Raw genomic sequence first — 23,171 nt, 5'->3', positions numbered from 1 at the left:
ATTTGCGAAGATATCAAATGTAACATAAAACACTGAAAACTTATCAGATGAATATTTTCATGCATTTTTCCCAGACTCAGGGACATTTTAATGGGTATTCAGTTGATCTGGCTCAGAAACGACAGCTTTCAGAGATATAACAATAGATTTCACCGGAGGAGATCAGTTCCATGGCTGAATGCATTCATGGTGTAAACAAACAGAGGTGGATAGACACATACTGAGTCTGTGATAAATAGGAAAAAGAATCTTTCTTCATCCTTAATATTACACTATAGGCTAGAAAGGGACAATAATGGCATAAAAGAAATACTTGGGAAATCAGACAATGTAGCATATAGATCTATGCACCATACTGCGATAGCCAGAGGGCTTTAGCTATTATTGCCCTGCAAATTCCAGGTGAATGAATAATGTCAAATGCCAGCACCTGGAGTCACTCAATATAGAAACCAATGATGAATTGGGAGGGGAAAAGAAAAAGAAAATTAGAGAATTGAAATGACCCTGTTTGAGGCAGGTGCAGACTTAACAATACTGTGAGGAATCAAAATACATGGATAAAACCAAGATTCAAAATGACTATGGAAAATTTGTGCCTTATGATTACTTTCCTAAACAAGATTCATTAGCTACAGTTTTTCCTTATGCACTTTGACATTATTAAGGAAAAATAGAAAGATGAGTGAAAAAAGTCCACGAGAAAACCCATAATGTTTTAAGAATTTATGTCTTATCAAAGTGCAGTGTTTTCCCTCATCTCCAGAGACCTAGAGAATTCTTTTTTAAACAATTCTTGTGGTCAGAGACAGCCATAAAATGTTCTGAACATCTGAGGGAAAAAAAGCATGACATTCCTTCAACTAAGTTGTTGTGACTAGAATTTTTTAAAAGTACACATTTTCTCAGTTGAAGACTATCAGGTGCCAAAGACTAAGAGAAAGATGAACAGATCCTTCAACTAAGAGAAAAAGCAAAAGTTAAATGATTCACAGAATGAAATGGCAAGGAAGTTAGTTCCCCTTCATCCTCATAGACCATGATTAGATTTCCTCGTTTCCATACCAATATACATTTTGATTATTCATTAAGTCTGTCACTTGTGTTTCTTAAAATCCAAGGGGAAAGGGATTATTATATGGTATTGTGATGTGGATTAAAAATAACATAGAGTTGGGACTCTGGAAATAGTAACCCACCTAAGCACAACCTCAGAAAGTTCAAATGGTACACAAAAAATTCCTTTAATACCTATAAATGGTAAAAATTCTATAAATACATGTAGCTATATTAGAAAATATTTGAAAACATATCCTGGGATTCCATCTACTTGTTCAAATGTTTGTATAATTTAGGCATATTGATTTGTTCATGTTTCACCTGGATGATAAGATTATATGTTTAGAGATAGCTTAGAGGCTATCTAGTTCAATGCACTCATTTTGCAATAAGGAAACTGAGGTCCAGAGAAGTTATATGACTTAAGATTACTTAAGTGGTTAGTAATATGAATAGAATGTAAACTCAGGACCTTTGATTCCAGAGCTCTTTCAGCTGTGAGTCTCATGAATAGCCATAATTAATTTAAACTTTTTTGACTTTATTTTCTTCAAATGTTTCCATTTTTTAGCATTTAGGGGAAAAGTTAAAGACAAACCTAAGAATCAGCTTTTCTATAGTTTCCAAACCTTTATCATAGGAAATACTCCATGCCAGGGACCATTCCCAAGAAGTCTTCTCAACTAGTACCGGTGGGCATTTTGTAGAGGGTTTTTAGAAATGAGGTTTACCACAGCCCTTTCTTCTAGACCACCTACCTCATACAGTAACTATAAAATTGTTTTGCAAACCTCAAAGCATGATAATTAAATGTGAAATTGCTGTTGTTGTGATTTCTTTTCAATAGATACTATTGGTACTAAAGTTGGTGCTACCCAGACTTCAATGACTTCTCTTGATGACTCCTCTTCAGAATCCCATCAGTAAAAAGAGAGGTTTTTCATTTTCCTTTATGAACCATATGTTTTGGCAATGAGCAGCTGGCAACTACTTCACGGGCACAGATTTCCTCCATTGCTACTGGCCAAGTTCTTACAGATGCAAGGGTGTATCTATTCATTCAATGACATAGTACTCCTTACAAATTTCTGTTTCTTACAGAAGCAAGGGTGTATCTGTTTCCTCAATGACACAGACTCCCTTAGAAAAATCTCTGTTTCTCTGTCTCTCATTGTCACCAGTAAGTGAAGGGAAGATTGCCTTGAATTAAGAGAACTGAATTTTTCCCATTCTTATCCCTATTATTCCAAATTAAAATGGGATTCAATGGATCATTCAAAAAAGCATTTGCATGTTGTTAATATTTTAATTGGAATTCAAATAGTGATTAGACTATATTATTAATCTTTTGAGGTTGGGAAAGTAGTTATTTTATAATATATTTTGTTAAAAGATTAGAAGATGGAAAAATAATTCAAGTTATTTGCTTAAAATGGTTGGTCCCTCACTGAAATATATGCATTAATCAGTCAGCCATAGTTTCTTATTAACATCCCCAAAGCATGTATGAAGTATTTCCTTCACAGTTAGACAGGAAGTATTTCTTTCACAGTTACACAAGAAGCATCTACAGCTAGGTTCCCAAATATAACCACAGTAAACAATGAAGCTCCTTAAGTGTATGCAAATATTCAAATTTGTATTATTTGAAGTAGTAATTCTGTAAAATATAGTGCTTGATTCCTGCCCAAGGTAAATACAGTGCAATTTCAAAAAAATTGACCACTATAGGGTATTCATTATATGCAATCATCAGAACCTAGCTCTAAATAGTTTAAGAGTTACACAATCTAGTTTGCAAAAATTCTTGATGAAATTAAGGGTCACAATGAGGATGTCTAAATATTGCAGCCAACATATAATATGTTCACCTGTTGCCAGTAAACATTTAAAAAACAATCTTCCTATATAACATATCCAGAACTTAATTCCTGATCCAATTCAAATGAAATTGTTAGTAAAATTTCTGTTTCAAGGTTTACATTCAGTTTAATGGGTATTTATATATCATTACTTGTCTTTTGTTCTTGTGTAATAAAATTAAAGGGAAAATTATATTTGTCAGTGTTTCCTTTTGTCTATTAGAATAGGCCCTTGCAGAATAATTTCCTTGATGATGAAGCAAAATGGTGTTGGTAAAAAAGTAGATGCTGAATATATACCTGTTTATTGAATAATTTGGGGACCAATGCACTATAATTGGATCTAAGAATAGATTAGCTATTATTAGTTGTTCAATTGTTTTTTGGTCACATCTGATTCTTTGAAATCCTATTTGGGATTTTCTTGACAGAGATATGCTAGTGTTCTGACATCCTCATCCAATTTATTTTATAGACAAGGAAACTGAGACAAAGAGGGTTAAGTGACTTGCCCATTAAACTGAGTATAGATCATGAAACAGAATTTTACTAACAATTTCATTTGAATTGGATCAGGATCATAGCTAGTAAATGTTTGAGGCCAGATCTGAACTCAGTAAGATCAATTCTCTGGACTCCAAGCCCTTCATTGTGCCACCCAGTTACCCCCCAGATAGATTGGTAATGCTCTTCAATTTTATTGTATTTTTCTTATTTTGTCACATAGGTTATTTATCAGTAGTTGCTGAGTGTTGATATGGCAGGGACCAAGGATAGGTGGAAAGCTCCGGGCTGATCATAAAGTTCAAAACCAAATAGAATAGACTAAGAGGCAAATAGAAGAATAATTCCTGTTAAAAATGGATACTTATAATCTCGTTTCTTCATAAAATTCACTTATGTGAAGGTTCTTTTTAAAAAAGATTTTATTTATTTAAAGCAATTGGGTTAAGAGTGACTTGCCCAAAGTCACATAGTTAGGCAATTATTAAGTGTCTGAGGTCACATTTGAACTCAGGTCTTCCTGATTTCAGGGCTGGTGTACTATCCACTATGTCACCTAGTTGCCCCCATATGTGAAGATTCTTTTTAAAAAAACACAACAATTAACTTTGGATGTCAGGAAGAGCTAGACCTTCTCTTATGGAAGGGAATGGTTGTGTTCTCCTTGGAATCTAAATGCTAGTTAGACTAAGATATTAATCTTTTGAGATTGGGAAAGAAGTTATTTTATAGTATGTATTGTTAAAATATCAGAAGATGAAAAAAAAGTAATAAATTGTTCAAAATTGTTGATTCTACTAATATCCCATAGCAATATAACAGCAGCTGCTACCAGGAAAGACCCTTGACTTTATGTGCTTTTAATTTTCCTTAATTCAGTAGCATAGATTAAAATGTATAATCAGATTAGCATCATTATTTCAGAATAATAATTGTGGATTTGAGACTAAATATGATGACTTGTAAAGTTACCTTATCCACAGCAGCTTACTTGAATTTGCTGAAAAGCAGTCAAGTCCATTAGTAATGAAATGGAATTTATTGTTATATCTAACATGATTTCAATTTTTTTAGCTTTTCAATATTTCTTTATTGGAAATAATTTATTTTATGTGAACCCATAATACATTTAATTTAATGACATATTAAAATATATGGAGGGCTGTATTTTGAAAAAAAAAAAGTTCAACCTGTACAATATACCTTGTTTAGCCTCAAAAGTTGAAAAGTGAGATTTGGCATTTAGTAATTGATATCACCTACTGTTTCCTAAATTAAAAAAAATCAGTTCATTAAATTAGAAAAAAGAAATTAGGGGGAAAAAAGTACCAATTACTGACTATTTGCAAGATCATGTGAAGGGTGCTGAGGGAAATTCAAATAAGAATAACATTCTTGGGGGCAGTTAGGTAGCACAGTGGATAGAGCACCTGGAGTCAGGAAGAGTAGTTCAAACTCGAACTCAGACACTTAACAATTACCTAGCTGTGTGAACTTGGGAGGGTCATTTAATCCCCATTGTCTTGCAAAATACAAAACAAAACAAAATAAGAATAACATTCTCTGTCCTCAAGAAATTTATGGTCAGGTAGAGAATGTAAGAAATATACAAAAATAGCCAGAATAGATATAAGAGCTAAAATGTTCTAAGAAGAGGAAGCAGCTGTTTGTACTTTATGGACTTCTGTAATAAAGTCACATTAGTTAATAGGTAAGAGAACATCAAGCAAGGGTCAATAAAAGAAGTTAAGAGTAGTGATACTTAATGATTTCCTGCTCACCAGTACTAATACAGTTATTTGTAAATCTGATAATAACCCATAAAGAACTTCTTTTTGTCCCTGGACAAAAGACATATCATAAAACTTCCTAGGACTTATCAAAATAATAAGTGCTATTCACTTTTGGGTGATATACATAACCATAAGTAATACAAATAATACAAGTGGAAAGAACCTAAAAAGTTTTTGACAATGATTATTAAATCTTTGACGGGAAACTGAAGGATACATTAACTAAGACTATGCTTTCCTCATTGCTCACTGAGGGCAAGGGAATCTAAAGAAAGAAAAACAAAATGGGAAGTGAGTAATGAACTAAGAAGATGATATCTAGGCATGAGATTTAGACTTGACAATGACTTAAAATATCGATATAACAGACTTCTTACCATGAGCATTATAATTAACAAAGATTAGTAGGCATTTTCTTTGTGTCTTGAAAAACTATTAAAAAAGGTTTTAAACTAAAATTGTGTTGGGAAAGAAAAATCTTGACTAGATATTGTAGAAGATAATTAAAATTAGGTAACAAGAAGAGAATTTAAGACACTCAGAGATGTTGACAAGAGAAAAAAATTTTAAAAAGGAGTCAGAAGCAAATTCCATGGTCTTAAATGTTGTTGCTGTTCAGTCATTTTTCAGTCATGACTGACTTTTTTGCCACCCCATTTAGAGTTTTCTTGGTAAAGATAGAATGGTTTATCATTTCCTTCTTCGATTCATTTTGAATACTGAGACAGAGAAGGTTAAGTGACTTGTCCAGGATTACACATCTACTGTCTAAGACCTGATTTGAGCTCAGGAAGATGAATTTCCTGACTCTAGGTTTGGCACTGTAGCCCCTGTGCCACCTAGATGCCTCTTTGGCCAGAAAGGCTCAGAATTGGAGGTTCTAATGCAAATAGAAATTCAATTCATAGTTATCACTGAGACTCAGTGAGATAAAAACTCATGGGTAGAATATAAAGCTTCAGAAGGAGTTATCCTATTCAAAAGGAACAAAACAGTGGGATGGGAGAGTATTGTATATTGGGATGGCATAGTCATGGTAGGGAAATCCAGAAAGCAGAGACAGGGAAAGCATAGCCAAGAGCATTTGAGAGAAAATGGAGGAAGAAACAATTGATTTTTGTCATCAAAATATATTATAAACTTTCTAGACAGAAACTAGAAGAGATGAAGAAATTTGGAAAGAGATCTCAAAACTAGCACAGAGACATGATATAGTGGGGATGAGGGACTCCATTTATCCAGACATTTGCTGGAATTTTCTCTGCATAAAGTAGAGCAACTAATACCTTCTTGGATTGCCTTAATGATAATTTCACAATTCAAAGAGTTGAGGAACAACAAGTGAATAGTCTATTTTGGATCTGATTCTCATGAACAGGAAAGAAATGGTTTCTGGGTTACTATAATGGAAACTTTAGGGAAGTGACCATTCCCTTCTGGAATTTAAGATGGAGAAAGAGAGGAACTTTGGGTATAGTCTGACAAACACCCCGGATTCTTAGAAAGAAGTCTACAAAGTTTTAAGAGGATAGCTTGGATACTATTGTCTAAAATTCTATAAGGCAAATTAGCCAAGAGTGGTAAGAAAGAAACTTTCATGGAAGACATTTAGAAGATAGAAAGAGAAACAATTCCTATACTGAGGAGAAATGAGAATTTTTCTGATATGAATTCACAAGGAAATCAAATAATTTAGATTTTTTAAAAAGATGCATACAAATATGGAACAAAGAGCAGGTAGCAATGACTATAATTAGAACATATAACTGTAAAAAAGAAGCATCTGGTCTGTCAACATTTAAAATGTTGGTAAGGAAATCTAAGGACCACAAGGTAGATAATAGATTTAGAGTTGGAAGGAACCTTAGAGATCAGTCAAATTTCATCATTTTATAGAAGAAACTGATGCCAAGTGAGTTTGTTATATGCTTAACATCACATAAGTAATAAATATTAACTGCATAGTGTGAACTCAACAAAAAAGGGATTTCTAAGTTATGTTGAACTAAAAAGAAAGTTCAAAGAAGGGATGCACAATTGATTGCCACTTGGTATGGATGAGATGATGAAAACTGACAAAAGGGAAGACAGAATTGCTCATTCTGAAATTTTTCTTTCTCAGTCAAGGTGAATGGCATTTGCACTGTAATTGACAGAACAAAAAGAGTTAAAAGAGAGTTACTATTCAAGATAAGTATTGAGATACCAACTGAGTAGCTCATTTCACTTGATACATTTGTCAGGTAGCCCAGATGAACTATATTCCTGTGAACTAAAAGAACTGGCAGTTATGATTGGTGAATCACTTCCAACAACATTTATAAGATCACAAAGAATGGACAATATACTATAGCAGTGGAAAAGGATAAACATTGTTTCCATTAAAAAAAGATAAGAGAAAAAAGTCTGCAAACCTTGGTTCAGTGGATTTGACCTTGATTCCTAGAAAAAAAATTACATGAAATCTCACTAAAAAGATAATAAAACACCTATCACAGGAACCAATTGTAACAGAACCAAAGTAACTTTTTCAAAAACAGGTCATCTCTTAAAAGTATCATGAAATTATTAGAATAAGGAAATGGCATAAATATTATCTAGATTTCTGATGAATTATTTTTCTGCAAGAGATGTAATAAGAGAGGATAAACAGTGCAACAATTAGATTTTTGAACTTGCTGAATGGCAGGAGCTCAACAAAAGGCTATTAAAAATTCAATGTCTTGAAAATAAAATAAAGCTTAAAATAATCCAATGTTGACCTGGTGATAGGTCTCCAGCATAATATTCTAGGCATTTGTGCTTGCCTTGGGGCTATTTAACAATTTTAATAAATGGTAGAATATTCATCATATTTGCAGGTGACAAAAATCTTGGAGAGCTAACTGATACAAAGGATGGCAGATCTACACTTAAAAAGACCTTTACAGTACATAGGGTTAAATATATTAATATGATATCCAATCTGGATAAATGTGAAATCTTATACTTGGAAAAAAATCTCAAAAATACAGTATAAGCTAACTATCTGAGGAAGAACTGGTGTTTCAGTGAGTTATAGGCTCAATATGATGTGACAAAAAAGTTTGTGTGGTCTTGGGAATATGTGGATTCATAGCTTCTAGGAAGAAAAGAGATAGTGTCCCTCTGTATTTTGCCCTTGGAGCATATTTAATTCTGGGTATCACAGTTCGAGGATATTGTTAGGATGGAGAACTTCCAGAGGAAGGTAACCAAAATGATAAAAGGCCTTCTGTTCATGTCCTAAAAGTTTTTCTTGAAACAAGTAGAGATGCAAACTTAAGAGAAGAAAACACTTGGAGTATCTAATGATTGTCTTCAAGTTTTAAAGAGATGTGATATAGAAAACATGTTCTATTTGGTCTCAGAGGGTGGGACTGGAAGCAACAATTAGAAGTTTCAAAGAGACGAATTGAGGTTTGATGTTAAGAAAAACTCCAAAATTATTTTTACTGTACAAATGAAAGCTTCCTCAAGAAGAATTAGGTTCTCCCTTATTAAAGCTATTTAAATCTTAAAAAATAAAGCTATTAAATATTGAAACTATTTCAATAGTCTGGATACATCTTTGTTCAATATTACTGTGGGAGGGGAACATTTATATAAGGACTGAACTAAAAAAAAATCAGTGAAGACCCTTTGTAATTAGATTAGATTTGGTGGTCTTGAGACCCCATGACAGTTTCCCTTTTAAGGGAACATTCTCATGAAAAAATACTGACAGTAGTATTTTTCAAAAATTAGTACAGCTGTGACCCCAAATAACATCTTGTTTAATGCCAGTTTATTTTTTCTCCCTCAAAACAACCCTCATAATAATATTTTGACTACCACCTGCTTATTTCCTCTCCCTTAGAATAAGTTCCCCCAAACAATATTTTTCCCTGTCCTCTGATTTGTAATTCAGTCAACTCCAGGAGGGTGCCCAAAATCAGAGTACAAAAACCCCACCCTCAGAAAGGCATTTTGGAGATCTACTGCCTGCTGAATGGAACCATGTCTCTAAATGCTCCCCATTGTGGCACTGTCCTTATGAGTTATACTCTATGTTGGGGCAACTAGTTGTTGCATTGGGTAGAACACTGGTCCAGTCTCAGACTCTTGCCACTTATAGCACTTATAGTGTGACCTTGTACAAGTCACTTAACCCTGACTGTCTCACATCCAGGGCCATCTCCAGTGGTCCTGATCCATATCTGGCCACTAGATCCAGGAGAAGAAAGTGAGACTGGTGACAGCACAGCACCCCCTCTCTCAAATCCAATTCATGTGCTTGTCACAGCATCACTTCCCTGATCTCATGGTCTTTGAGAGTGAAGAACAAACATCGTATACTCTATATTAGTGTATTTGCCCAAGTTGTAAGTCAGATTCCCTTTTCCTCTCTCCATTTCCCCGTTTTCTACTGTTTGCAATAGTTTTTTGCATTGAACTGACTCATTATTTTACATATTTTTCTCAGCATCTAATTCATTAAGGAATAGTTTTCCCCAATATCTCTGGCTGGTACATGGGCCTTTGCTTACCCATAGACTGGGGCAGTTCTCACTCCATTTTTTTCCATGTTGTCTTTCTTTAGAAAAGGTGGGGAAAATGTCTAATTTGATAGTGGGTACACACCTTATACTTATTTGTATCCAATGGTATTTAGATGAACATAGCAACACTTCTCTCTCTTCCTGCCCAAATACTTCTTGAGTGATATAATCTAAAGCAGGAGTTATTATGCTATGGTTTATCAACTTTTACATAAAATACATATTTTGATAACTATATTTCATATAATTATTTTTCTTTGCAATCTCACAGGTTTTGTCTTATACATTTAAGAACTTTATTCCAAAAGAGTCCATAAATTCCACCAGACTGCCAAATAGGTCTACCTCTAATGTATGCACATACATACATACATACACATAAGATTAAGAATCCTAATGTCTCATGACATAGTATATCTCTTCAAAATACCAATGGAATGCTACCCTACCTGTAAAAATTATGCTAGGTACCTAGTACCTTCTGAATCTCACTTCTTTATTTTTTATTTTTTTTTAGATTTTTTTCCAAGGCAATGGGTGACTTGCCTTGTGACTTGCCCAAGGCCACACGGCTAGGTAATTATTAAGTGTCTGAGGTCAGATTTGAACCCAGGTACTCCTGACTCCAAGGCCGGTTCTCTATCCACTGCGCCACCTAGCCACCCCTGAATCTCATTTCTTTAAACCTGCTTTTTCATCTCCCCATATTTTATAGCCTCATAGCTTTAGAATTAGAAAGAATCTTAGTAATCATCTTGCCCCTTCTCATTTTATAGATGTTCTTAAATGTTAAGCATTAAAGTAAAGATGCAGTAGGTAAAGTTTTCCTGGGAGGATTTCAGTAGAGAGAAGAGATAGAAAACAGATGGGTCTCAAGAGAAGGGGGGAACTTCTCTCAACCACCTTGGAATACTTATATAAAGCTCTGTTAGAGATTGGTAAATTGAGGCTAAGTGATATACCCAAATCACTGTAGTTCTCATTGACAGAGCTGGCATCTGAACCCATGTCCTCTGATTCCAAATCCTATACCCTCTCCTCTGCACAATTTTGCTTTCATGAACTTGTAGGATATTTTTTCTTATTCTTCTTTTTCTCAGAATATTCATTTGCTTCAGTTTAATCACCTATAGAAGAATGCCTTAGACTCCCCAGATGGTGGATTCAGAGACAGAAGAGACTTTAAAGATCTCTTTTATGCATCAGTAATTAAGTCCCAGAGAGATATCTGCTGCTTTTCAGTCTTCTTTGCAGTATCAATGCCTACTAACTGTGTATATAACCTAAAAACCTGTCCTATGCCTTCTTCTCTTTTCTCCTTCATGAATGTATTTATCATTTCAATGAAAATGACTCTCAGGTCTATATATTCATTAATCAGAGTCACTCTCTAGCATCTGATAAAATGAATCACTTAGAATTAGAAGGGTTAAACAAAAGTTCTTTAGTTAAAATCATATTCCAATAATAATTCTCAAGGAGGAGCCATCTCTGATGTGGAGGAAGTAGGGAAGAAAAAGGGGGAAAAAAAGAAAGGCATAATACAATTTTATTATATGTTTAAAAGGAATAGCAAATTGTACATAATAGTTTTGAAGTTTCATGTACAATCATCCTTTTTTTCCTCCTCTACTATATTATAGAAAATACATGATTCATTTTTTAAGTTCAGAACAAAATAAGTAAATCAAATCATAATTAAATCACACCAGCAACAAAGATAACAAAATAGTAAGTGGAGTTCATGGGTTTGTCAGAAGCTCCTTTCCAAAAATCTCAAAACACTACTTTTAAACTCCTCTTGTTCCTCTTCACAGCTGGGTTACAGACCAGTTTATCTGGGAGCAGTGTATATATATATATATATATATATATATATATATATATATATATATATTACAAATATTGCCTCCCTGCTTGGAGATAACTGGGAGCAGGAACAATTGTGCTTTTGTCTTTACACCCAGCAATGACCATAATGCCTGTATACATCAGGAGCTTAATAAATACATATTTGGCACACAGGTAGTAAGAGACAAAGGAGGATTTTGAACTTGTGGCCCCTCACTTCAAGTTAGACATCTCTCTTTTTATTTTACCTCACTGAACTTCTCACAACTTTTTACAAACTTTTCCACTCTTAAGTCACCAGTTTCAATAAACATCAAAATAATCATTTATTGTAATTAAAAAATGTTAAGTAAAGCAAGGGGTTGTATAGAAATTTTTATCCTGCATAATACCTGGTCAGTGAACCAAAGCTTTGCTATATTGTGTACTTTCTAATTGTTAATATATATATATATATATATGTATATATATATATATAATATATATATATATAGTCTTTATTTTATCTCTGTGTTTTCATTAGTTCAAAACAGAATATGATCCTGATCAGTACACCTATGTAATGTTTATTTTAAGACTTAACATCCAAAGTCCAGTCATACTTGACTATGAAGTAATTATGTGACTAATTCAAATAAACTCTCCCAAAGTATGGCCTTTGCTGAGCTATATAAGTAATTGCCCTCATGCTTTAGATTTATTATCTTGGAAAAACTGATTCATTAGTGTTGAGTGTTGGACTAGGAATCCGATAATTTGAGTTGGCCACCTTACCTGTGTGATGATGAGCAAGCCATTTAATTTCTCTGGGCTTTTTAAGCTATAAAATTTGGAACAGACTAAATAAGAAAAGCTCTAATGCCTTTCTAGGATTCAATCTATCATCTTATGGCCTATGGGTAATTAAAGCTCAAAAGTGTAAAATGTATATCAAATATCAATGTAAATAGATTATATTAGTTAAAAATATCTGGAGTTAGACTTACATCTTTTCCATGAAGGCCATCCAATCCTGGATCTCCCTTTTGTCCTTTATCACCCTGGAGAGTAGGGAAAGAGAAAGTGTACAAAATAAAAAATAATATATTTGAACACCTTTACCAGGAAAAAAAGATTACTTTCTATGTTCTGTGACTCATTACATACAGTTTTCCTTGTAAATACCCAAAAGAACATTACTTAAAAATAATCCTGGATTCCCCAAACCAAATACTCAGAGAATTAGAAAAGGTCCAGAGGAGAGGGGCAGGTAATAATGAAGTAGAAATATACAAGGCTAGAATCATTCAAATTCTTCATCAAAAAATACTTATTAAGTGCCAAATAAGAAGTGATGCAATATTAAACACTGTATCATGAACACTACAAAAATTCAAACCCCATTCTATAAGACAGCATAATCTTTGGTGATACTGAAAATACAGAGAACAAAACAACAACGTAAAAGCACTAAATAAAAAAATTGACAGTAAGAGATGCATATCACATATAAGTCAAAGGTAAGTGTAACTAAGCAAATCCCAACAAATGATATTAAAATGGGGTAAGGGGGGAAGTTAATTACATAATTATAGTGGGGCGTGAGGATCTGTGGACACTCTGGGAAGTGTGTGAAGGAGATACATTTTGAGGTTGCCTTTAAGTTTAGCCTAAGAAAGAAAAGCCAGAAAAGAAGAACTAGCTCTCCCATTTTGCCCCAAAGTGGAACAAAACACAAGAAAACTATAGCATGGGGACTTAAAATTAGAATTAATATATTATATTTGAAATGCTGTCAAGCACTACAAAAGCAAAGCTATGGCAAATCCTGAGAAATGTTCTTTTAAATGTGATAAATTAGCCCCCAAAAACAAAATTGAAGAATGATCCTAACTGATAGTAGGTGGAGAAACACACACACACATACACACACACATGTACACAGACACACACATATACATATGAAAGAATTTGGGAAAGATCAATAATTTCATCAGTTAAAGGAATCCCTTCTAAAAACTTAAATCACAACAAATCCATGGGCTTTTTAAATGAGAACAGTAGAGAGGCAAAGATTAGTGAGATTAGTTCTGTAGAGTATATTGAAATGCGATATATTCTGGGAATAAGGGTAAGAGGGTCATTTGGTAAGTGTGGAAACTGAGAGGTATTTGAAGTCTGAATGCCAGTGATCACCACGTGCACCCTGCTACTGAAGGATTTATATAGCAAAAAATGAAAGACAAAAAGATATTTTTGTCTATAATAATTTATCAGAATTCTGGGCAGCTGAACTTACTTCCAGGCTTATGTTTCATTCAGAGGTTGGGTGAGAGTACTTTAAAACTCAACATCTGACCTGGTAAAATGAAACCTACTAAATTAGAATTTGGGATCAAAATTGTTTAAATATAATTTTCTGCCAAATATCAATACAGACTTAAAGTATTATGATGTTTTCTGCAAATTCTCCATTTTATTTTGAAACCATATCATAGTGTGCTTAGTTTTCCTCAACATAATCAATACTCAGTACTCAAATGAATATATGGCCTCATTGATCTTGATGTCCCTTTCCTTTATAGATCCCAATGCATCTATGCTTGCTGATCCTAGATGTATTTCTTCAATATCCTCCCTTGAAATTATCAATGAGAACCTACCCAATACGTGGGGGACCTTATTCACACAGAGGATAGCAGTGGTAAAGTATGGTTGTATACCTGTTGCCTGCCCATATTCTCTCCCTGTTTACCCATTTCTCAGATAAAGAATCAATAAGTTGAAAAAAAAAAGAACAGAACAGGTACTGTTGAACTCATGTCATCTAAATGCAAAACTGAAAATGAAAATTTCCTAGTTCACAGTCAAGTTTAGAGATAAAGTCTGGTCACCTAGAGATGCCTTTTATTGTACATTATTTTTAACTTACAGGATAAAATATTTTCCTATATCATACAAATTGACACTGTAAGTACTTAGTACCATGTAGGTGCTTGATATGTTTGATTGATGATAGTGATAATGAGGATATCAGCTGAAACTAAATGGTGATTATCCCATCCTGACAACTGAAAAGACAGAAAATAGGATGACTTTTCAAAGGCTAATGAACTTTTGAATATTTATTGATGGTCAACTATGCTCCAAACATTACACTGTGTTATTGTGGGTCAACAATGAAATTTTTTCAAAGAATAACCATTTTTAACAGTCAGTTTTAAATAAAATTTTAGGTTTCACATTTTCTCCCTCCTCCTCCCTTCTTTCTAAGCTGGTAAGCAATTTCATATAGCTTATATATGTGCAATCACATAAATATACGTCCATATTAGACATATGGTGAAAGAAGAAACAAAAAATAGGGAAACAGTATACTTCAAACTACATTCAGACTACATCAACTCTTTCTCTAGCTGAGGATAGCATTTTCATCATTTATGTTTTGAAATTGTCTTGGATCATTATATTACTGAGAAGAGCTAAGTCAGTCATTACTGATCATCACACAATGTTGCTGTTACTGTGTACAATGTTCTCCTGGTTCTGCTCTACTTCACTTTGCACCAGTTCATGTAAGTCTTTCCAAGTTTTTCTAAAATCTGTCTGTTCATTATTACATTGAAACATTTTAAAAGGCGAAAAGAGGAGTACAGAAGGTAGTTCAGAAATTTACAAGCAGGACAGTTTTAGTAGTAATGAGTTGAATTTGTTACGTACTTTAAAAAGAGCAAATATTATTCTGTTTAATAGATTATTATCTTTTTTATGTTCTATTTTGTATTAAAAACACATATTTTGAGTGTGTTGGTTTAGTTCAGAATTTTTTAACTGTGACCATAAAAAAATAAGTCCAGTATTAAAGACAGAAATGTATGTTAGTGGGAAAAAAAAGCCAAAAGTCAGAATCAAGTCCTTCTATGCTTTTAACTAGCTATGTGATAATAGTTTAATAATTTTAAAAGTATGTTAAAGTGAGACAATAGATTAAAGTATGTTAAAAAGTTAAAAGTGCCATGAAAATAGTAATTCATATTGCTATAGTTCATTAAGGTTAACAAAGTCCTTTCCTCATAAGTTGCACAATTTTACAGATAAGAAAATTAAGGCTCAGGAAAGGGCGATTTTTTTCCTATGGTAAAAACTAGTAAGCATGAGGACTTGAACTGAGGACAAGACCTGCCCTTTCCACTATAAACCAATACCTCTCTAACACAGTATCTTTGCTGAGAAGATTGGACTTGCTTTGTTTTATAAAATCATAAAATGAACCTGTTCAGAGACAAGCAGCAACAATACTTTGAATAGCTTGGATTTCACAGGGACTTTATGACCCCCCCTTTTAAAAAGTCTATTTATGTCTTTAAATGTTCATAATTCTTTAACTAAATGACATGGAACCAAGATTACTCACCTAATTTCACTTGTGACATGAACCTAATTCAATTATGTCTCCATGGGCAGTATGAGAGAAAATGTAATAAAATCATTTTTGCAAGATCAGTTCCTATCAACTTTCTTAAATAAGTCGCTAAGGAATCAGATAAATATATTAGGAACTCCAGGTTGCAGATGTGATTAAGCTAATGTAATAGATTAAAACTTCTACCAATTTCCTATATTGATACCTCATTGTAATGTGTAGTGGGAAGAACCTTGGGTACTAAAGGTTATGTCAGCAAAATGTGAACCATGACAGGTCCTAACAAACTAGAAAGCCCTCCAGTATAGCCTTGGCAATTGATTGCATATCTGTCATCGGAGGGTTAACCTAATTAAATGCAAAGATGCCAGTTGAACAATGGGTGATGAATTACTTCAGTAATTAAGATTTTTTTTTTTACTAAGAGTGAGAGGGGTTACAATCTGTAGCAGGGAAGGGAGTACACATAATAATATAAATCACACAATGATTGAACATAGGAAAAAATTCTTTTGGGGGGGTGGGGTTGAGGTTCTGTGATTTCATTGATCTATGGAGTTTCAGGAAATGATTGATGTTTATCCTTCATTCTTAAAGAAGACCATGGTATCAGGGGAGGTGATGTCATGACAAGCTCATGAATTGGATTTGAGTGGGGTTGCTGTATTAAGTCACCAGTCTCACTTCCTCCTCTGGAGTCATCTGGGTCCAGTGGTCAGATAAGAATCAGGACAACTAGAGATGGTTCTGGATGTGAGGTAAATAGGGTTAAGTGACTTGTCCAAGGTCACACAGCTACTAAATATCAAGTATGTGAGGCTAGATTCAAACTCCCATCCTCCTATCTAGCTGCCCCAGAGTTCCTGTAAATACACTACTTGGAGACAGCTAAGTGGAACAGAACATAGAGCACTGTGCTTTAAGTCAAGAAGATATGAGTCCAAATCTAGACTTGGACAATATCTAACTTATGTGATCTTAAGCAAGTCATTTAACTTCTTTTTGCTTCAGTTTCTTCATCTGTAAAATGGGGATGATATTAATAGCTTCTGCCTACCAAGGTTATTGTGAGAATAAAATGAGATGATAGTAATAAAGTGCTTAGCACAGTGTCTAACATATAGTGAACACTTTATAAATTTAAGCTATTTTTATTAAATAGTTTCCTGGGGCACTGAGATGCTAAATGAGATACCCAGGGTCATACAATCTGTAAGTATTAGAGTTGATCTCTCCTAATTCTGAGACCAGTTCTCCAATGACTATCCTATTATCAAGTGCTATTACAATAAATATTATCTTTAAAAGCCTCCTCATATAGCCAAATGCTTCAAAGTCTACTTTTTTCAAGTACAATTTTTTTTTAGGTTTTTGGCAAGGCAAATGGGGTTAAGCGGCTTGCCCAAGGCCACACAGCTAGGTAATTATTAAGTGTCTGAGACCGGATTTGAACCCAGGTACTCCTGACTCCAAGCCGTGCTTTATCCACTGCGCCACCTAGCCACCCCTCAAGTACAATTTCATACAAAGATAAGATCAGTACAACTACAGAATTTAGTCCCAGAGTTCATAGTACCAGGATAATTTAATTAATCATTTAACTTCTTGGCATAGAGTAGATTAACCATATACTTTGTTTTACATTAGCCCATATCATCTTTACATCCATAAATAGGATCAAAAAATTCATTACAATAAAAAGAATATGACTTTGGAGAATCAGGTGGCATCAGACAAAAACCCAAGTTCCTTTGTTATCTTTGCAATTTTGCTTTCTGATTTAGTATGAATTTTCTCCTCCTCTAGCAATTGCTCCTCTTGCGCCTCTCTTCTTCTACAATTCCTACTTATGGATTCTAGGTACTATTTAGGGAATCTAGAAATGAATTGGAAGAGCCATCTGAGGCATGGAGTTTGCTGAGAGGAATGCTTTCTTTCTCTACCATGTGAGCCTTTTACTCTCAAAACAAATCTAAAGTTGGTCATGAAAAACACTGAAGAATTTTTTAATGATCAGCTAAGATTTCAATGACATGTTTTCTTGAGTTATAGCATTTCACAGACACTTGAATTTGTTATAACCTATAAAATATTTAAAATTATAGCACAATAAATTGAGGTAAACTGTACTTCAAAAGGGGGAACTTTTTGTTTTGTTTTTTAGTTTGTCAGCTTCAAGATTTAAAACTGGTTCCAAATTTCACAATGGAATTTCAAAGTAGCTTGAATATTAATGTACTATGCTGGACTATTTCCAAACTTCAGAGTCAGCAATAATGTCTCATGTCATTTTCAAACTTTTTTAAAACTTCATTTTGTGAATGAGACAACAGGAAACATGATAGCCCTCAGGAGAAATGCTTCTACATATCCCAGTTGCTACCTGAGAATACCATGGGAATGACAGCTCAGAAAACATGTTCCCTACAGCCACTACAGGGTGAATATGATAGGGGCTTAATGACTCACTATCTCTGAGTGGCTCTCTCCAACATATCCCTTACTTGATCTGTCTAGATGGTAGGGGATTTTCCCTCATCATCTGATTGGGCAAGGAAAATCTGTCAAGTTTTTCCAAGATCTTTTACCCTATCACTGGCTTAAGTGCTCCAATAACAGCCCAATTGTGGTTAGAAGAATCGGAATTTTCCCCCCTGCAAAATATCTCAACATGAAAATGGAGATGCTTTCTTAGGTTTCTAGTCACTATAAAAACTTAAATTGTTCACATTAAATTCTCCAACTGTTTAAAATGATACATCATACAAGTCTTTAATCATCAACAAAGATAGAGTACAAGTAGAAGTGATAATAATAATAGCTTCATCACATAAGCTTCATCTATCTCAGTTTTCTCATCTGAAAAATGTGGATACTAAGAGTAACTACCTGCCAGGGTTCTTGTGAGGGGAAAAAAGGAAATATATTTTTAAAGTGTTTTAAACTCTTAAAAGTACCAAAGCAATGCTGTTGCTGGGGATAGTGATGATGTGACTTTACAAGGGTGGGCAGTTAAAAAGGACCAACATGGGATTAGAATCCCTTTCTTCCTTTAGAACTCAGTTCTTCTTCAATCCAAATCCAGTGTTCTATCAACTATGCCATCAGGTAGTGGGATTGCATTCTAATAGGTATGGGAAGACAAAAATGTTTAAAATACAATGCCTAGTTTCAAAAAATTTTATTCAGAGGTTTCAGTCTTGCCTGATTCTTTATGACTGCAATTGGGGTTTTCTTTTCAAAGATACTAGAGTGGTTTGCTATTTCCTTCTCCAGTTCATTTGACAAATGAAGAAATTGAGGCAAATAGGTTTAAATGACTTGTCCAGAGTTACATAGCTTGTAAGAATCTGAGGCTGAATCTGGTTTCATGAATCAGTTTGAGACAACTCAAGTCTTTCTAACTTCAGGTTGGGCAACTCTATCCACTGCACCATAAAACTCTAATTGCCCATGAACATAAACAAGTAGTTTTTGTTCTTGCTATTTGGTTGTTTAATCTTGTCCAACTCTTTATGATTCCATATATAGCTTTTAGGGCAAAGAAAACTGAGTGGCTTGTAATTTCTTTCTTCAATGAATTTAGGCCAACAGAAGTAAAGTGATTTGCCCAACTAGAAAGTATCTGGGACTAGATTTGAACTTACATCTTCTTAACACCAGACTTAGGATGCTAGCTATGGAACCACTTGGATACCTAATTTCCACCTAATTAAGGAGATAGGGAGCAGGAAGGTAGCTTGTACTGAGCCTGAAGTTGGTCAAAAAGACTCATTTTCATAAGTTCAAATCCAATCTCAGACACTAACTAGCTGTGTGACCCTAGGCATAACCCTGATTGTCTTAGTTCTCATCTGTACAATGAGCTGGAGAAGGAAATGTTAAACTATTCTAGTATTTTTGACAAAATGAGGTCACAAAAAGTCATAAATGAACAAAATGACTAAAAAATAAAAGGAAATGGGACATGAACATTTCAAAAAGTAACATTTTGGGGATGGTTTTGGAAGCCCTCTGAGTTGGATACTGCCCCTATTGATAAATATAGGGGACTTATCTGTTATACTGTAAGCCTGATTCCTTGGTTTCTAAGATGTTTGTACATTTTGTCCTAGTCAATATTTAACAAAGGCAGAATCCAAACACGGGTCTTGTCTTTGAGGATGATCTGCTTTCTTTTTTTTTTAATCACACTGGTCTACAACACATGGTAGTATGTGATAATTCTTAAATGAGTGCTTTAAATCAAGAGTGTTGTAAAATAAGAGAGGAAGGAGAAAAGATAGTATACTGAAATAAGCAAGGAATTCATCTAAACACAAACTTATTAAATGTTTAGAATGCTTAAAGTCTACATTGGGTTTTGGAAATTCAAAGACAAATACTACATAATCACAGCCTCTAAGGAGTGTGAGGAGGTGGGTGCAGTACAGTAAGGATTCAGTTTATGTGAACACTTATAAGAAGAATTCAAGGGATTAAAAAGCAAAATGAAGTCTTGGAGTGCTCCAGAAATATTTGAGGATAGAGGGAGAAAGCATTAGAAACTAGGGGGATTAGAAAGGCTTCACTAAGTAGGAGGCACCTAAACTTAACTAAGGCAAGGCAACAAGTATATTTTTACATTTGTTTTATAGGGAATTGAAATGAAATTTCTGAAAGGCAGAGAAGAGGAGGGAATATACTTCTAAAATGAGGGACAGTTTGTATGAATGAAGAACTACAGCAGAAATTCGATCTGGTCTTAAAGAAAGTTCATAACTAAGAGAAGAAAGGAAGGGATCTTAAGTAAATGAAATGGTATAAATAAAGTATGGAGGTTGGGCATTCTAATATAAACTAATGAACATATCATGTTCTTAATAAAAGAGTAGGTCTATCCTGACTTTAATTGCAATATAACTATATCTTGACAGCAGCAGTTGATTTAAGAGTCATACTCTGCAGAGCTAAAATATCCAACTTACATAGGATAGGCATTATAGATATGAATTAACAATCAAATTTCAGGATTCTTCGTTATACTCTCCTGTAAGTAAGATTAATGTGAAGTGTTTTATTTATAAATATAAACTACCATGTTTTATGAAAATATGGCTATAGAGGTAGCATGGCGTAGTGGTCAGAGAATAGATTTTACAATGAAGACGACATGAGTTCAAAGTCTGATTCTGACACATGCTTACTGTGTAAGCCCACCCAAGTTTTTTAACCTCTCAATGATCTAGGTCAGGGGTATCAAACACATGATCTGAGGGCTATGAGAAGCCTACAACATTTAAGTATGGCCCAAACCAGTTTAAAATGTAGTTCCTATCTGTTGATGTGTTGATATATTAATAATAATTATACTTGCAAATATAATCATGTGTGATCTTCTAAATCAATATGTGTGGATACTTAATTGTCCCCAGTTTCTTTTTGAGTTTGAAACCAATGATCTACTGTAAATGAAGAAAAGATGCCAACCTCCATCAGTAGAGGGAGTTTCCTCACTGGAAAGTTTCCAGTTCTAATGAAATCACAGGTCCAGTACCTTATCTTTATAAATTGCTAGGTCTAGAAATAGATATATATTGATACATAGATATGAATGTATTTATGTATGCTGACATATCTATATATTCAAATATTCCAGCATATATGAAGAGAGAAGTGATTATTAGTAACAAATGGATTGGGGAGATCCAGAATTCTCCCCCCTTTTTCTAACATCTTCATTACAAGGTTCAGTCTCTGAAGGACACAACTGATAATAGCAGATAGGATTAACAATCTCCTCAATTGAGGTATTGCTACCCCACACACTTTACAAGAAAGTGAAGCTCAGGGTTGGATGGGAGATAGAGATCCCTTGCCTAAAGTTCCCTAGACTGGGGGTGATTTGGAATTAAGAACATGATCAAAGTTATAGCCCCTCATTAGAATAGGTCCACTTCTCTTTTTAATATTCATTCTCTCTCATTAATTGTAAACTATACAGACTTGATTGCCACCTTCAGGAATGCCCACTCTTCCAAGGGCATATAAACTATGAGCCCACCACTATGATTTGTCCTTTGAGAGTGCCACTGACCCATTTTATTAGTAATATGCTAGCATTATAAATATAACCATTTACCTGGAATTTATATTTTTTGAACTTTTTAAATGTCACATATCAGCAAAACTATATCAATGTGTATCTATATTTATAGATATATAGAGTTAAAGCATTGGAACTTTGATTGATAGATAACATGCTCATTATAGAAATGGAAATTCTTTTGGCAGATATTATCCTAATAAAAATCCATGCAATGAAGGCAACAATTAACTGAGTGCCAAAAATACAGTTAGAGATATTCACAGGAACATTTGTGAGACTTACTGTGGTATTGCCAGACCTAAAAAATAACCTAATTTTTACACTAATTAACCCTCATTTAGAATTATATTTCCATATTTAATTATCTGTGAAGATTCTATTTTATCCAGCAAACTATAAACTAGAATTTTATTTTATATCAGCATTTATATTATGTAGTTATCTATACTTTATCCTTAGTTATACACATACATATACAGAGTGTTTACAGAAAGCAATTGAGGAGTGATATATTTCTAATCTAGTCCTTATTTTTCATAAGAAAATGCTAATTAATTCAATGAATAAAAAAATCTGAAATTTCTTGTAGCCTCATGAACATTACCATAATGTTGAATTTTAGTATTCTGGTCAAAGATAACCTTTCAATTTTCTCTTTTTTGATTCATGATTATTCCTAGCTCTTTTTAACCGTATCCAGCCATTTGCTGATTTCATGCATTTCTTTTGCAGATGGCATGAAGGCAATGCTCTGGAACAGTGGATATGGAGTAATAGCTAAAGTAAAATAGGGAAGGTCCTGCAAATTATTCAGTTCAGTACAATCTTTAAAGCAGATATATGGAAATTTTTCCTTTGTTTTATGTTAAGGGATTTCAGAAGCGTTTCTGAAAATCAATATCTTTGTATGGTGAGAGGCAAAATAGCAAAGGGGTCAATGGTTATATCAGAAGGACCTGAGTTCAAATCCCATATTAGCATGAACTAGTCATGTAATCCTAGGCAAGAGCCAAAAAATATAAATTATGGACATTGGTGGTTCCCACTCTGTTA

The 23,171-nt window shown here is 33.9% G+C and overlaps 1 protein-coding gene and 1 long non-coding RNA gene across 3 annotated transcripts in view; one reads left to right on the top strand and one right to left on the bottom strand.

Annotated features, from left to right (window-relative positions):
* LOC141523807 (uncharacterized) overlaps nucleotides 1-14,309 on the top strand; it is a 37,445-nt gene extending 23,136 nt beyond the window's left edge. Inside the window, exon 3 of one of the 2 annotated variants that reach the window (XR_012478605.1) lies at nucleotides 14,193-14,309. This is a non-coding gene — a long non-coding RNA (uncharacterized LOC141523807). Of the gene's footprint in view, nucleotides 1-1,906; nucleotides 2,270-14,192 lie in introns of those variants that run through there. The other variant, XR_012478606.1, reaches the window with a different exon arrangement.
* The window catches only part of COL19A1 (collagen type XIX alpha 1 chain), a 407,957-nt gene that overhangs the window by 243,144 nt on the left and 141,642 nt on the right, over nucleotides 1-23,171 (bottom strand). Inside the window, exon 12 of the mRNA XM_074237299.1 lies at nucleotides 12,615-12,668. Within this exon, the coding sequence (XP_074093400.1) occupies nucleotides 12,615-12,668 (54 nt within the window). The remainder of the gene's footprint in view (nucleotides 1-12,614; nucleotides 12,669-23,171) is intronic.

This window comes from Macrotis lagotis, chromosome 5 (assembly GCF_037893015.1).
Source record: "Macrotis lagotis isolate mMagLag1 chromosome 5, bilby.v1.9.chrom.fasta, whole genome shotgun sequence".
NCBI lineage: Eukaryota > Metazoa > Chordata > Mammalia > Peramelemorphia > Peramelidae > Macrotis > Macrotis lagotis.
Note: the sequence above shows the minus strand (reverse complement) of the source record. Positions and strands in the feature narration are given on the sequence as shown.